This window comes from Phyllobates terribilis, unplaced genomic scaffold (genome assembly GCF_046119375.1).
Source record: "Phyllobates terribilis strain yellow unplaced genomic scaffold, ASM4611937v1 Scaffold_9__5_contigs__length_417890890, whole genome shotgun sequence".
NCBI classification, from domain to species: Eukaryota; Metazoa; Chordata; class Amphibia; order Anura; family Dendrobatidae; genus Phyllobates; species Phyllobates terribilis.
This window is the reverse complement of record NW_027362769.1, coordinates 219,304,779-219,318,934: the sequence shown is the minus strand read 5'-3', so window position 1 is coordinate 219,318,934 and position 14,156 is coordinate 219,304,779. Positions and strand designations below refer to the sequence as shown.

Here is a 14,156-nt window from a genome sequence, read left to right as displayed (position 1 = left end):
ATGTTTAGAAAAGATGGTTCATTATACCCCATAATGGTGCGTTCTACAAAAGAATCATCTAGTATTAACAAAATTTGTGGCAAGTACCACTATTAATTTAACATCAACACATTAAAGAGGACCTGTCACCAGGTCAAAAGTGTCAGGTTTTTATTTTACTCTTGTTTCTCCCAAGTATACTGTTGTTTTCTTTTTTTAAAATCCTCCATACAGTTCCAGAGATATGGGCTTTTTTATTTAGTGATAATATTTATACTTTTTACTAAGGGGACTTTGTTCACAGGCTAATTATGCAGAGCAGCCTAATGACACACCCCAGAGGATCCTGTGAGTCACACCCTCCTGTAAAGACCATAAAAAATAGGAGTAAATAAAAGGTCCCATATCTTTGGAACTGTATCACAGATTAAAAAAATCCCAGAAAACTGAGGGGAGCAAAAGAACAAAATCTGGCCTCTTTTGACCTTCTGGCAGGTCCTCTTTATATACTCCCATCCTTAACCACGAAACGTGCCCACCCAGACCTTGAACAAGCAAGTGATGCTGTCATACCTACTGTACCTTCCATGACTCTAATCTGCCCTCCTCACACACCCAGGCAGCCGCCTGGGCCTCTGTTTGACATTCGCGACTAGCAAGGTCCAACACGTTCTCCATACAGCTAGTGCTCCCATATTTATGTTCACCCTGCCAAGAAGCTTGTACATACTGACCTACTTTACACAATCTAAAATATTATAATGAATAGGGTGGGATGGGTTGGTCTCTGGGCTCTCTTCGGTAAGGAATGATCTACCACTACCTTGTCCTCCTCCTACCTCCCTATTACTAATCACTGTTTTCCACCTCTTCTTCCACTTCCTGCTGTTTCTACCATGTTCTCTCCTTCAGCAGCTAGACAAAAGCTTAACTCTCCCTGGGTCATTCTGGTGCCTTGCGGCCATTTTATCTCTATCGAAATCACTACTACACCTCCAACTGCATACTATGTTCCAAGAATGACCTGACCTCCTATAAGACTTTTTATGCTGAGTCCCTCATCCTTAAACAGATGTGGCTTATGCCATTTAGAGGTGCTACTACTGGTTTATGAGCCTTGCCTCTGGCATCACTGTCCCAGAACTTTACAACTTGCCATGCACAACCTAATTCTGCCCAGATGTTCAGATGTGAGAATCAGACAACATATAGTTTCCCTCAAACATTAATGAGAACTTCTGACCACTACGTTCCAATCCTCCTCTTTTCTAATAGTTCCCATTTGGTTTGGGGACAGAAATGTCTCTGACATCCTGCCATCTTCACTAATATGTCTGCCCATAGAGGCCACCCCCAAACACCACAGACCTAAGATATTTCAGGGCAGGTCTCTCCAACTGCAACTTGCAGCTAGTGCCCCAATGCTAGACAATGGGCAAAACAAAGATTGGAGAGGATGGACCTCGACTTATCTGTTCCTGTTTTTTTCCACCTGGATACGAAGTCTCGAGATCTGCTTAGGGTTTATGAGTAGGTATCTATATGTGTCAATGCTACCATCAAATTAAATATCATATTGACCCTAATAGTCATGTTTATGGTAAAATTATTTCAATCTTGGGATTTCTTGCTTGTTCATTAAATTTTTATTAGATGGTTTTCCCAATAGTAGTTGGTCACATCTGCTGTAATCCCAAAAGATAAAACTGAAATCTCTGGGGGAATTTGGCAGCATGTTTCCAATTTCCATGCAGCACTCCCGCAGGTAAATGACAGTATTACACTCTTCCCAATTAAATTCACGGTTTTGTCTATGCAATGCATTAATGTGCTGAGTCCCCCTGGAGAATAAGATAAGAGTCCTCAAAGAGAAATCCCCTCTATTAATTTAGATTTTTTTAATGGGATTTCTAAACCAGATAACCACTTTTAATTCTGCTATGAAGAACAAAAAACACAAAATATTTCAATAAATCATTTGCCTGGTAAGATTTCCCCACACTACATGTAGATGCACTGTCTATTCCATACTGCACCATCCTGGTATTGGACATTATTGGTTCTCTGTTGGGGGAAAGAGGTTGCACTGGGGTCTAGGTTGACCCTTTGCTATATGATGGGGGTAGCAATTCTATAAATGACCAGTCTGAGTCTGGAGATGTAACGTCATGTCACAATTAGGATTTTAGAGATTTTGGCTTAATGCACTTGTACAGAAAAAAAAATAGGAATGCGTAAAATTGTGGTTTGGTGCTGAGATCCATAGCACAATGAGAAATGCAACCCAACACCGGTGGAATGCACTTAACCTTGCTACATAGGATAATGGAAACAGCAAAAAGTATCTGCGTCATATATTGTCGAACTGTTCCTCTGCAACAAACATATTCCCATTTATGTTCTTTCTGTTTCTAAATACCAAGCAAACCATACATACCAGCGCTTTAAACAAGACGGACTTTGTTCTCCTTTTATGGCCATGCCAAAAGGGATCTCGGTACCCGTATGTCAAGCCTTTTTTCTTCAGGTGCCAGAAGATGAAATAACTAATATATTAATATTTCACGCACAAATAACACAACTAATCATGTCATATATCTGCATTAAATCGTTGCTATGATTTATAATGATGACCTTAATCATTTGACATGAAATTTACATACTGTCGGAAACCACTTATGACTTACGTTGGGTTCATCTGACCCTGCTAATGGTCTCATACATGTATATGTATCCATGATTGCTTTCATATATGTACAGGTTTATGCAATCACAGAAGGGGGCAGTATAGGGGGTAATATTCCTGTTATATGAATATGCCTCGTCTTTGTATTTCAGACATATTCCGGTCTCTTTTGCGTCGTGGTCAACCCTTACAAATCCCTACCAATTTATTCGGAGAAGATCATTGACATGTACAAAGGCAAGAAAAGACATGAAATGCCCCCTCATATCTACGCAATAGCTGACAACGCCTACAGGAGTATGTTACAAGGTAAGATTACCTGTTGTCAAGTCCAAAGGGCAAAGTTTATTCTATATATATTTTTTTTATATTAGCGCCATGGTTTCATAATTGAGCCTTTTCAAATACGCTTTCAACAAATTTGGCCTATGATGACGTTGATGAGAATTCTGGTTATTTTGATGCCAAGTTTAGCGTTGAAGATTACACAATTCTTGCTATTAAAAATACCCAAACCTCTGGAATGGCAAAAATCTCTGTGTGAACTGAGCATAAGTTTTGGTTGGGAAAGAGCTGGAATGTAATGTTGTAATCATATGTTAGACGTGTTACGATGCCCATGCGGCTCAGACACTGGCAAATACAGACAGAAGAGGGCACCTGTGCAAGAACAGTATATGGGACCTTTGCAGCCCAATAGCACATCATAATACAAAATTCCACCAGCTTTGGAGATGACAGCGGGCCCCCTTACCTCTTGGACCAATGCTATGTCTGACCTTAGACCTTGGATCTCTCCCAACTTTCCCATACACATACAGTTATATGAAAAAGTTTGGGCACCCCTATTAATCTTAAGCTTAATGTTTTATAAAAATTGGTGTTTTTGCAACAGCTATTTCAGTTTGATATATGTAATAACTGTTGGACACAGTAATGTTTCTGCCTTGAAATGAGGTTTATTGTACTAACAGAAAATGTGCAATCTGCACACCAGAAAAGTGACATTAATATTTAGTAGATCCTCCTTTTGCAAAAATAACAGCCTCTAGTCGCTTCCTGTAGCGTTTAATGAGTTCCTGGATCCTGGATGAAGGTATTTTTGACCATTCCTCTTTACAAAACAATTCCAGTTCAGTTAAGTTTGATGGTCGCCGAGCATGGACAGCCCTCTTCAAATGATCCCACAGATGTTCAATGATATTCAGGTCTGGGGACTGGGATGGCCATTCCAGAACATTGTAATTGTTCCTCTGCATGAATGCCTGAGTAGATTTGGAGCGGTGTTTTGGATCATTGTCTTGCTGAAAGATCCAACCCCTGCATAACTTCAACTTTATCACTGATTCTTGAACAATATTGTCAAGAATCTGCTGATACTGAGTGGAATCCATGCGTCCCTCAACTTTAACAAGATTCCCGGTGCCGACATTGGCCACACAGCCCCAAAGCATGATGGACCCTCCACCAAATTTTACTGTGGGTAGCAAGTGTTTTTCTTGGAATGCTGTGTTTTTTTGCCGCCATGCATAACGCCTTTTTGTATGACCAAACAACTCAATCTTGGTTTCATCAGTCCACAGGACCTTCTTCCAAAAAGAAATTGGCTTCTCCAAATGTGCTTTTGCATACCTCAGCCGACTCTGTTTGTGGCGTGCTTGCAGAAACGGCTTCTTTCGCATCACTCTCCCATACAGCTTCTCCTTGTGCAAAGTGCGTTGTATAGTTGACCGATGCACAGTGACACCATCTGCAGCAAGTTGATGCTGCAGCTCTCTGGAGGTGGTCTGAGGATTGTCCTTGACTGATCTCACCATTCTTCTTCTCTGCCTTTCTGATGTTTTTCTTGGCCTGCCACTTCTGGCCTTAACAAGAATTGTCCCTGTGTTCTTCCATTTCCTTACTATGTTCCTCACAGTGGAAACTGACTGGTTAAATCTCTGAGACAGCTTTTTGTATCCTTCCCCTGAACAACTATGTTGAATAATCTTTGGTTTCAGATCATTTGACAGTTGTTTTGAGGAGCCCATGATGCCACTCTTCAGAGGAGATTCAAACAGGAGAACAACTTGCAAGTGGCCACTTTAAGTAGCTTTTCTCATGATTGCATACACCTGGCTATGAAGTTCAAAGCTCAATGAGGTTACAAAACCAAAAAAAGTGCTTTAGTAAGTCAGTAAAAAGTAGGTAGGAGTATTTAAAACAAGAAAATGATAAGGGTGCCAATACTTATGCACCTGTCAAATTTTGTTGGAATGCAGATTGCACATTTTCTGTTAGTACAATAAACCTCATTTCAAGGCAGAAACATTACTGTGTCCAACAGTTATTACATATATCAAACTGAAATAGCTGTTGCAAAAACACCAATTTTTATAAAACATTAAGCTTAAGATTAATAGGGGTGCCCAAACTTTTTCATATAACTGTATATGCTTGGCATAGTTAATCTTTCTATGGGGAGAGCTGAGTTAATTGCTGCCCAACTTGTCTGGTAGTGGACTTTTGGTAGGAGAACAAAGAAAGAAATATAGGAGTTTGAGTTCAAGACACCATCTGTCAGGAGAGAGTCAGGAGTCCATCATAGACATCAGATGATCACCAAGTCCTGCTGAAGTTGGTGGGTATGGCTGACAATGTGACGGAGACCTTTAGTTAGCTCTTTGTCCTCATACATGTCCATACTTATCAATTTTAGGCCATATACTTTCAATTAAACTATGGTATCTACTTGCTGCAAAGGGGGCGCAGAGCTCAGGTCAGTGGCTCAGCCATACCAGCGTTTGGCCAACACCTATCTCATATGTTCGGCAAGCATCAAAACTGTTAGATTGGGTTCGGTGACATACTCCACCTGACAGCAATCAGCAATATTTGGAAAGCCCAAACTTGGATTTTTTTGTCTTATATCTGAATTTTTGGAAGTCTTTGTGATGAGAAATAGGGAAAGTCTAGCTTTTGACTCTGTCTGCATCTACCGTATATTAAATCATCGGCTAATTCCAAAGTGTTGAAATTAAAGAGTGACTACACTTTCACAAACATTTTGACATGTCATAGAGACATGTTAGAAATTTTGATCAGAGAGCGTCCGGGTACTGAGACCCTCACTGATCATTAAAATGGAAGGGCAAAAGCATTCAGCAGACACCTGCTCTCCTCAAAGACTGAAGACTGGCTCAAAAGATAGACCATGAGCCCATCATCCTCTATAGGAAGGAGAGAACGTGCCTTTGCTTTTGAAATGTCAGAACCTGACCAATCAGAACATCTGGCAAAAGAACTTCTGACGTGTCTCTAGAATACGTCAAAACTCTTGTAAAAGTGCAAATACCTTTTAAAGGGAACAAAAAGAAAAGCAATGAACTGGAATATAAGTTGGCATGCATGCAGCTTGTAGGGGCACGTTCACACTGGCCACTAAACAGACAAAACCTAAGATCAAAACATAGTAAGCAAATACCCTACTGTAAATAAATAAATAGCAATAGTGCATGAAAATAATAGAGGGTACTTGGTTAACATAATTTTGATTAAAAAAAAAACGTGAAAGGCATCCCACCACATCAAGGTGACCTTATTCGGGATAGTCCTAACCTCTAGTATTAAAGCCTTACCATGTGTCTAATGACGTAAATGTGAATAAGGGCTCAGAAGGACCGAGACACTGACTAATGGACACCCAGCCATGGGGAGCTATATAAATCAAATGTCCAGCTCAATGAAAAGGGAGGCCACACAAAGCGCAAAAACCTGAAACAAAAACCAAAAGCAATGAACTGGAATATAAGTTGGTATGCAAGCAGCATCTAGGAGCATGTTCTTTCTGGCCACTAAACAGACAAAACCTAAAATAAAAACAAAATGAGCAAATACCCTGCAGCAAATAAATAAATAGCAATAGTGCATGAAAATAATATAGGGTACTTAATTATCATAATTTTGATTAAAAAAAAATGTAAAAGCCATCCTACCATGTCACGGTGACCCTGTTTGGGACGGTCCTAACCTCCAGTATTAAAATCTTAACATGTGTCTCGAATAGGGTCACCGTGACATGATGGGGTGGCTTTTGCGTTTTTTTTTAATTAAAATTATGATAACCAAGTATCCTATGTTATTTTCATGCACTATTGCTATTTATTTATTTACTGCAGGGTATTTGCTCATTTTGTTTTTATCTTACTTTTTAAAGGGGTACACACCGCTAGGATTCAGTTCTGCATTCTGGTTTCAGAAAGTATGCAATTTTTCATACTTGTGGTCATGTGCTGATTAAAGACCTTAGGGGGCACATGACCCCATACTTGCAGACTACTGTAAATGACAAGCAGAGACAGATCCTAACGGTGTGTGTATTACACACCGTTAGTATTTGCCAGACTGCACGTCTTGCCAGAAATGTACTTTGAGGACAACCCCTTTAAACAATGAGCAGTTGCATATGCTAGATATATATGGTAAGGTATCCATCCATGTCGCATCTGTGACTTGTTCCCAGTGTCACACAGAGCTGTAGAGACATCAAGAAAACTATGTCCTTCCAAATAAAAAAAGACAAGCAGCAGGAAGCCGGCGGTGGATGTACAGCTCTATTGCCTTTTTTGGTGGTTGGAGCAAACGTTACACAGACCTAATAAATCCTTGGGAGCATTTTTGCAGAGTGGCGATGTGAAGATTGCATTCTTCGCTTTATTGGGGGGATGTTCATATAAACCGTGGTCACGTTAGACCCATGAGATAAATCACAATGTGAGGAGCTTGTTTACAATTCTGGACTTTATTAATTGTTTTAGGGTTAGGAATATTATCTAGAAGCTTTGACCTATAGAATAAGCGTATGGATTACTCTGCCATTAGATGATATATTTGCCTTGGTGGTTCGTACCAATTTTGGAGATTAAATTCAATGTCTATGATGAGAACTGAATGATGTTCCCTCAACATATATATTTTCACATGCATGAGTGGTGCTAAATGTGGCCATATTACAGGTGCACGCAGTGTCGGACTGGGGTGCCAAGGGTCCACCAATAACAACATAACAACTCCAGGGCCCCACTTTTAAGCTATATACAAATGTGACATTATCTTCAATCACAAATTTATATAACAATGAACTGGGTAGATTAAATGAATAAAATGCTGCCTTTGTCTGTACATAGTGATTCATGTATATTGTGTTCATATAAGAGTGTGGAGGCCCACCGGAGGATTCTCCTGCTCTCCTGTGGGCCAGTCCGAGCCTGGGTGCAGGAGGATGTGAAGTTGTAACAGATAGTTGTGGGCTGATTGATGATTAACCCAAGAACTAAACCACTGTCTTTTTTTTTTTTTTATTTTAGTTCCTAAGATCTTCCACTCAATTTATTCTGATTTATTTTTCGATGTATAACTGCATTGACAGCAGTTTTTATGTATGATAAAAAGTTATAATATATTCCTTAGATACACACAGATACACCTCACACCTCTTGTAAAAGGCTATGTTCACACGTTGCGTTTTTGGTGCGTTTTTTTTTATGCAGTTTTTAATGCAAATTTGCACCTGCTTTTTACAGTACCAACAAAGTCTATGAGATTTCAGAAATGCACGCACCTTGGTTTTTTTGTACTCATTATTTAGAGCTTTTGCTTGATTTTTGCAAAATGCAGCATGCCACTCCTTTCAGCGTTTTTTTCAGAGTTTTTCACCCATTGGTAGTGGAAAAAACGCAGGTATCAGGTTTTTCTACGTTTTCAGTGCCAAAACCTGCTGAATTCATTTTTTTGGGCGCTAAACTTTATCAACAAGCGCAAGGGACAATGTACAGTTGCAAAAACGCTCCAAAAATGCAGGAAAAACCAAGGAAAACCTGCTTTTTGGAGGCAGAAACTTGCTTGCCAAGAGAGCAGGTTTTGCTGCAGAAAAAAACTGCACCAAAAACGCAACGTGTGAACATAGCCTTACAGTGCAGTTATCAGAGTTGTGTCTTGTAAGGAGCTGTGCACACTTGTGATCATCACATGGATCAGAATAGATTTACATCCACTGGAAATTAACATTGGAACCTACTATTGACTGACAAAAAGCAGAGATCTTGGGAACCAAGTGAAACTGATATAGAGAGTATATTAGAAATTATAATAATTTCTTATTATAAATAAAAACTCATTTTGGGTCAGACAAGGTCAGCACCAGCGTCTTATTAACTCTGGGGATAAGCAGCTGCTGGAGATTGTTCTGATAAGCACATCGCTCAGAGGAGGACCCCTCACTGCCATCATCTGTACTCTAAATCAGTATGTTCTGCAACTGAAGACAGGCAAATAAACTGGGGAAAAATATGGGGTTTAGAACCCTCTTACTTGTAATTTTTTTTTTTTTTTGCAGGAATTAGGACAAATCCCCTAAAAAGTGATTTATAAAGTTTTATAACTTTCCATGTTGTAAAAAATTATTAAAAAAAAGAAAGTTTAGTTACTCTTTAAAGCACCACTCCCACATTTTTTTTATTGCAGCTCTGGAGTGGTGCTACTAATGTAATGCCCCTACACTTAGACTAAGGCCATGTTCAGTATTGGGTCAGTATTTTACATCAGTATTTGTAAGTCAAAACCAGGAGAGGAACAATCAGAGGAAAAGTATAATAGAAACACGTCACAACTTCTGTATTTATCACCCACTCCTGGTTTTGGCTTACAAATACTGATGTAAAATACTGACCAGATACTAAATGTGTGAACATGGCCTTATACTTACCATCCGCCGTCTTCTTGCTGGAGCAAGCTGGAGGTCACTTTTCAATGCAAATCTATGAGATCCTTATTCTGGCTCTCATAGACTTACACTGAGAGCTTGCGACTGTTAGGCTATGTTCCCACACGTTGTGTTTTTTTCAGAAATCTGCAGCAAATCTGATCTCTGGCAGGAAATCAGCTGCGTCAAATCTGCATTTTTTGCTGCGTTTTTTATGTGTTTTTTTCAGCGTTTTTTTCCACTGTCCTTCTGTCTCTCTTTATGCATGTACATAAAGTTCTGTGAAAAAAAGAACCCCATTCTATTCTGCCATCAAAAATGCTGAAAAAAAAACTGAAAAAATGTACCTGCGTTTTTTTGGTGCATTTTTTCAGCGTTTTTTAAATCACCCATTATTTCCTATGGGTGCAAAATGCAAAAACGCTGAAAATACGCTGAAAGAAGTGACCTCTATTCTCCAAGAACACAACCAAGGCGCAAAATACGCAGCAAAAAAAAAACACAAGATGTAGAACAGAGAATTCTGGTTCCTCATAGACTTTGCTGGTACTGCAAAACGCAGATGAAAATTTGCATAAAAATCTGCAGCAAAAAACTCAGAAAAACCCAACGTGTGGGAACATAGTCTAACTGTTACCTCTGACTTTCAGCCAATCAGAGGTTGCGGTCACAAGTTAGCGGTGCAACAGGGGCGCGGGGAAGAGCTGTAAACAGCGGGTGGTAAATGTAATATTAAGGGAGGGGAACTTAGATTAGTAGCACCAAAAAAAAGGCTGGAGTGGTGCTTTAAGCCCTAAATATGTTAGGATACATAGAGCAAATTTCAATTTGTTGGAATTATTTATATTAGATCAGTCTAATAATTTATTATAGAAAGTCAGGGTTGGCTAGAAAATAATAGTGTGCCACCACTGTTCCCATTCACCTAATGTAATGTTTATTATTGTATGCATTCATTGTGGATTCATAATAATTATTATTATAATATTTATTATTATTCTGTTTCAATTGTAAAAGCCAACATAAAAGTTAGTGTAGTAGTCATAAACAATAAGTGGGCTTCATTTGGTTTTTGTGGCTCAGGAGCTGGATAGATATGGCTATAATGTTTTATTGACTGGATTTTCCTTGCGCCTTCCTCTATTATTATCCCGACTATATATATATATATATATGTGCTGGCTTGAGAAAGGTTCTGTGAACCGAAATGTTGCCTTTGGGCTCATTAAAGTCCATTTTTCTATAATATTTTTGGAGTGCTGCCTCTTGATATTCTTTATATATATATATATATATATATATATATATATATATATATGTGCTGTCTGTTTGCTGAGTAACTTCTGAAGGATCGGTTGAGTTTTCCTGTTAACAAACCACTTTTACAGCTCGTTCTTGTGTTAGAAAGAGATAAGATAGACAAGGACCAGAAGGAACTCTCTGTTTAAGCTGATAGTACGGAAACAGAAAGTAGTTCATTATATGCAGCACATTTAATATGTTCCTCCACTGGCAAATATAGGAATATTAGAGATCACAAAGGAGATCTTTGACCAAAAAAAAAGAATAAAGCTCTTGAATCGACTTTCTAATATTCTTTCATATATACAGTAAGGGGTTTTATGACGTTCACTAATCCTGCTGAACATTTCCATAAGGGCAAGCCTCTTTCTCATGCTTATTGAGGTCCATATTCCTTAACAAGAAGTTTTGCAGAAATTGTAGTTGAGGAAATATCTTTCGTAAGGTCTCTTGAGCTGTTTCAAGGCAAAACCATGTGAGTTTTACTCCTTGTTTAAAGCGTATGTGCGTTTTTATTTTTTCATTGAAATTATAAGGAAAAAAGATGTAATAGTTCTATATGTAAACTGTGCTGTCAATGCAGACTTGGACTGGCCCAAAGGAGAACAGGGGAAGCCTCCGGTGGGCCACCACCCTCTTATATGAGCAGTACTTGGCACAATATACTGGAATCACTATGTACAGACAAAGGCGGCATCTTATTCTTTTAATATTCTACCCAGGTCATTGTTATATAAATTTGTGATTGAGGATAATGTCACATTTGCATGTAGCTGAAAAGTGGGGCCCTGGAGTTGCTTACTGGTGGGCCCTTGGCACTGCAGTCCGACACTGTGTCAATGGGACATAATATGGTGCCTCCTTTTATTAGGCTAAAGTGTCTAAGCCTTGGGTCACACGACCGTATGTTCTCTTATCTGAGAGAATCTCTTTGATGTGGAGAAGATAGGGAAAAATAAATTCTCCATCTTCTCCATTCTGTCAGTCTGTGAAAATCGGACTGCACTTGGCTGTCATCTGATTTTATTGACGGTCTCATGAACTTGCATGGTCAAGTGTGATCTTATTTATGGATGCAAATCGTGCATGCTGCAAATTTTTCCTTGGACAGACTCGGTCCAGGGAAAAAATCGGACATGTGCGCGACCCCATAGAATAACATTAGTCCGACAGAAAATACAGTCACCTGCACGAGCCCTTATACTGAAGTGTCTCCATCCTGGAGCATCCTGATCAGTTACTTTACAGCTGAGAAATCAAGAGAAAAGACTTAAGGAGTAGATTTCTTCCAAATCTGGTAATGCCCTCAGGCAGACACAGCTGGCAACAATGCAATGGTTCTTTATCTAAGAGCTGGAATTACGTGAACCATCTATATACAATTAGAAACATCTGCACCACCGCACCATAGTAAAGCTTTTCTCTGAATGACTGTTGTTCCAATGGGTCTGAAATATTTATACAAGATCCTCGAAATCTAATAATAGACCTGAATTATTGTACACAAGTTTCCGCCAAATCTGATAATTTCTGCAGGAAGAGCACGCCATGTCAGGAAATCCGATTACGAGACATTCTGATGCCCTTAAAGAAGTTGTCCACAACTCAGACAAGCCCTTCTCTAATACTATATCCCCCCATGTAAGATAAAAAATGCCTGTACTCTCCTCCGGTGCTGGTCGCTGTTGCAGTGATGTCTGCACCTGGCATCCTGGGCCACGTGTAGTATTTTTATGTCACGTGGCTCCTGCATCCAATGGGCCATTGCACTCTCGTGTCCTTCGGACAAAACTAACATCTGGAAGCAGTCAGGACTTCCAGATGTCAGTTTTGTCCGAAGGAAGTGACAGTCTTATATACACCTCTTACTACATTTGGTTTGAAAAAGGCCTCATGTGGCTGAAACGTTGCATGTACTTTTTACCTTCTATATGCAGTAACCATTAAAGAGAGTCCTTGGAGGACAACATCCGATGCCTTGGACTTTTTTCGATTTTTCATGATCTGGCAGTATTGTGGGGAGTTGCACAAAACTGCACTGATCAAGGACTGGTGCATGGGACAAGACACTCTTTAAATGGAAGTAAGAGTGAAGTGACCCATTAACAGCAACAGTGCTCACATGTCATAATGTCATGCAAGCCCCAAGAAACCGAGCACTGACATCGCAGGAACGTCGCCAGCTTCGGAGGTGAGTACAAACTGTTTTTATTTTACAAGGGGGAATATGGTAACCGAGAAGGGGATGTCCGACTAGTGAATATCCCCTTTCATGCCCCATACTCATTGGATAAAGATTAGCTGAATCGATTTCGGGGGGGGGGGGGGGGACTGGCCAACCATCCAATGTATAAGATGGCTTGTTGACTGATGTCAATGAAGAGAAGGATTAGGCAGTTGGAATATTAACTCCTTAGCCTCTTGTTTTCAGGGAGAGCTGCCAGAGGAGTCTGAGAGACTTTCTCATTTTTCCCTATTGAAAAGACACGAATGTTCAGAAAAGCGCTTGTGTGTTTTGCTGACAACTATGGCCAGCTTTAGAATTAATAGCGAGCGAAGGAGCGCTATTGTTGGCCATAGGCATAACAGATCTTGTCCCTATCTGTCAATTTTATAATAATTGCATCTTCTCTTTGTGCTTTTATTTATAGTGAATTAAGCAGATTCTTTTTTTTATAAATGTGGGCTGTCCCAGGATTCAAACTCACAACCTCTTGTATGACAGGCAGGAGCTTTAGCAATGAGCCCTAAGCTGCACACCTAGATATACGGATATTGTTTTTCTGCCTAACGAGCTAAACAGTATTCTTTTTCTATACAATCATATTGTACTGGAGCAGCACAAGAGAAGTTTTGGTGATGTAGGTGGAAAGTTTGGTTTATGAAGGGTGTTAGTCTTAGATTGTTACCAGAATGTAGAGCTCAGCAGGGGTGGACATTAAATTGGGGAAATCTGTGCAGCTACACAGAGGCCCAAGAGATAAGGAGCCTCATTTCCATCTCAAAAGCAGGTGGAATTGTGCGTTATGATGAACTATTGGATTGCAAATTGTTCTTGTCCTTTTCGGTCAGTGCCGGCCAGTGGAGCTCAGGTAGGATGGAGAGTGTAGAAAGAGATGAGGTAGGAGATACAGAGAGGTACAACTCTATTAAGGGTACGGGCATCGGTGTAGACGTTGGACAGCTAAGCCTTGCTTCAGCATTCACAATCATTTGAAGACGGGAGAGCTTGGAGAAAGGAAAACTGATTAGCAATGAGTGAGTTGCAATGACTAAGATGGGAATAATTCAGAGCTGGAATAAAAGTTTGGTTTGTTTCCAGTAAGAAAAGGGCATATTATGGAGAAGTTTTATAGAAAATGTAGAAAACTGCATGAGTATCAATGCCCCAATCCATCTTTGACATCAGTATTGCTTTTGGCAAATGATCTACAGTTCTACAGTTATCTT

At 39.6% G+C, this 14,156-nt stretch overlaps 1 protein-coding gene across 3 annotated transcripts in view; it reads left to right on the top strand.

Annotated features, from left to right (window-relative positions):
• Positions 1-14,156, top strand: part of MYH11 (myosin heavy chain 11) — a 119,113-nt gene that overhangs the window by 11,991 nt on the left and 92,966 nt on the right. For all 3 annotated transcript variants that reach the window (XM_073647676.1, XM_073647675.1, XM_073647678.1), the window contains exon 3: positions 2,818-2,974. In XM_073647676.1, coding sequence (XP_073503777.1) covers positions 2,818-2,974 — 157 coding nt within the window. The remainder of the gene's footprint in view (positions 1-2,817; positions 2,975-14,156) is intronic.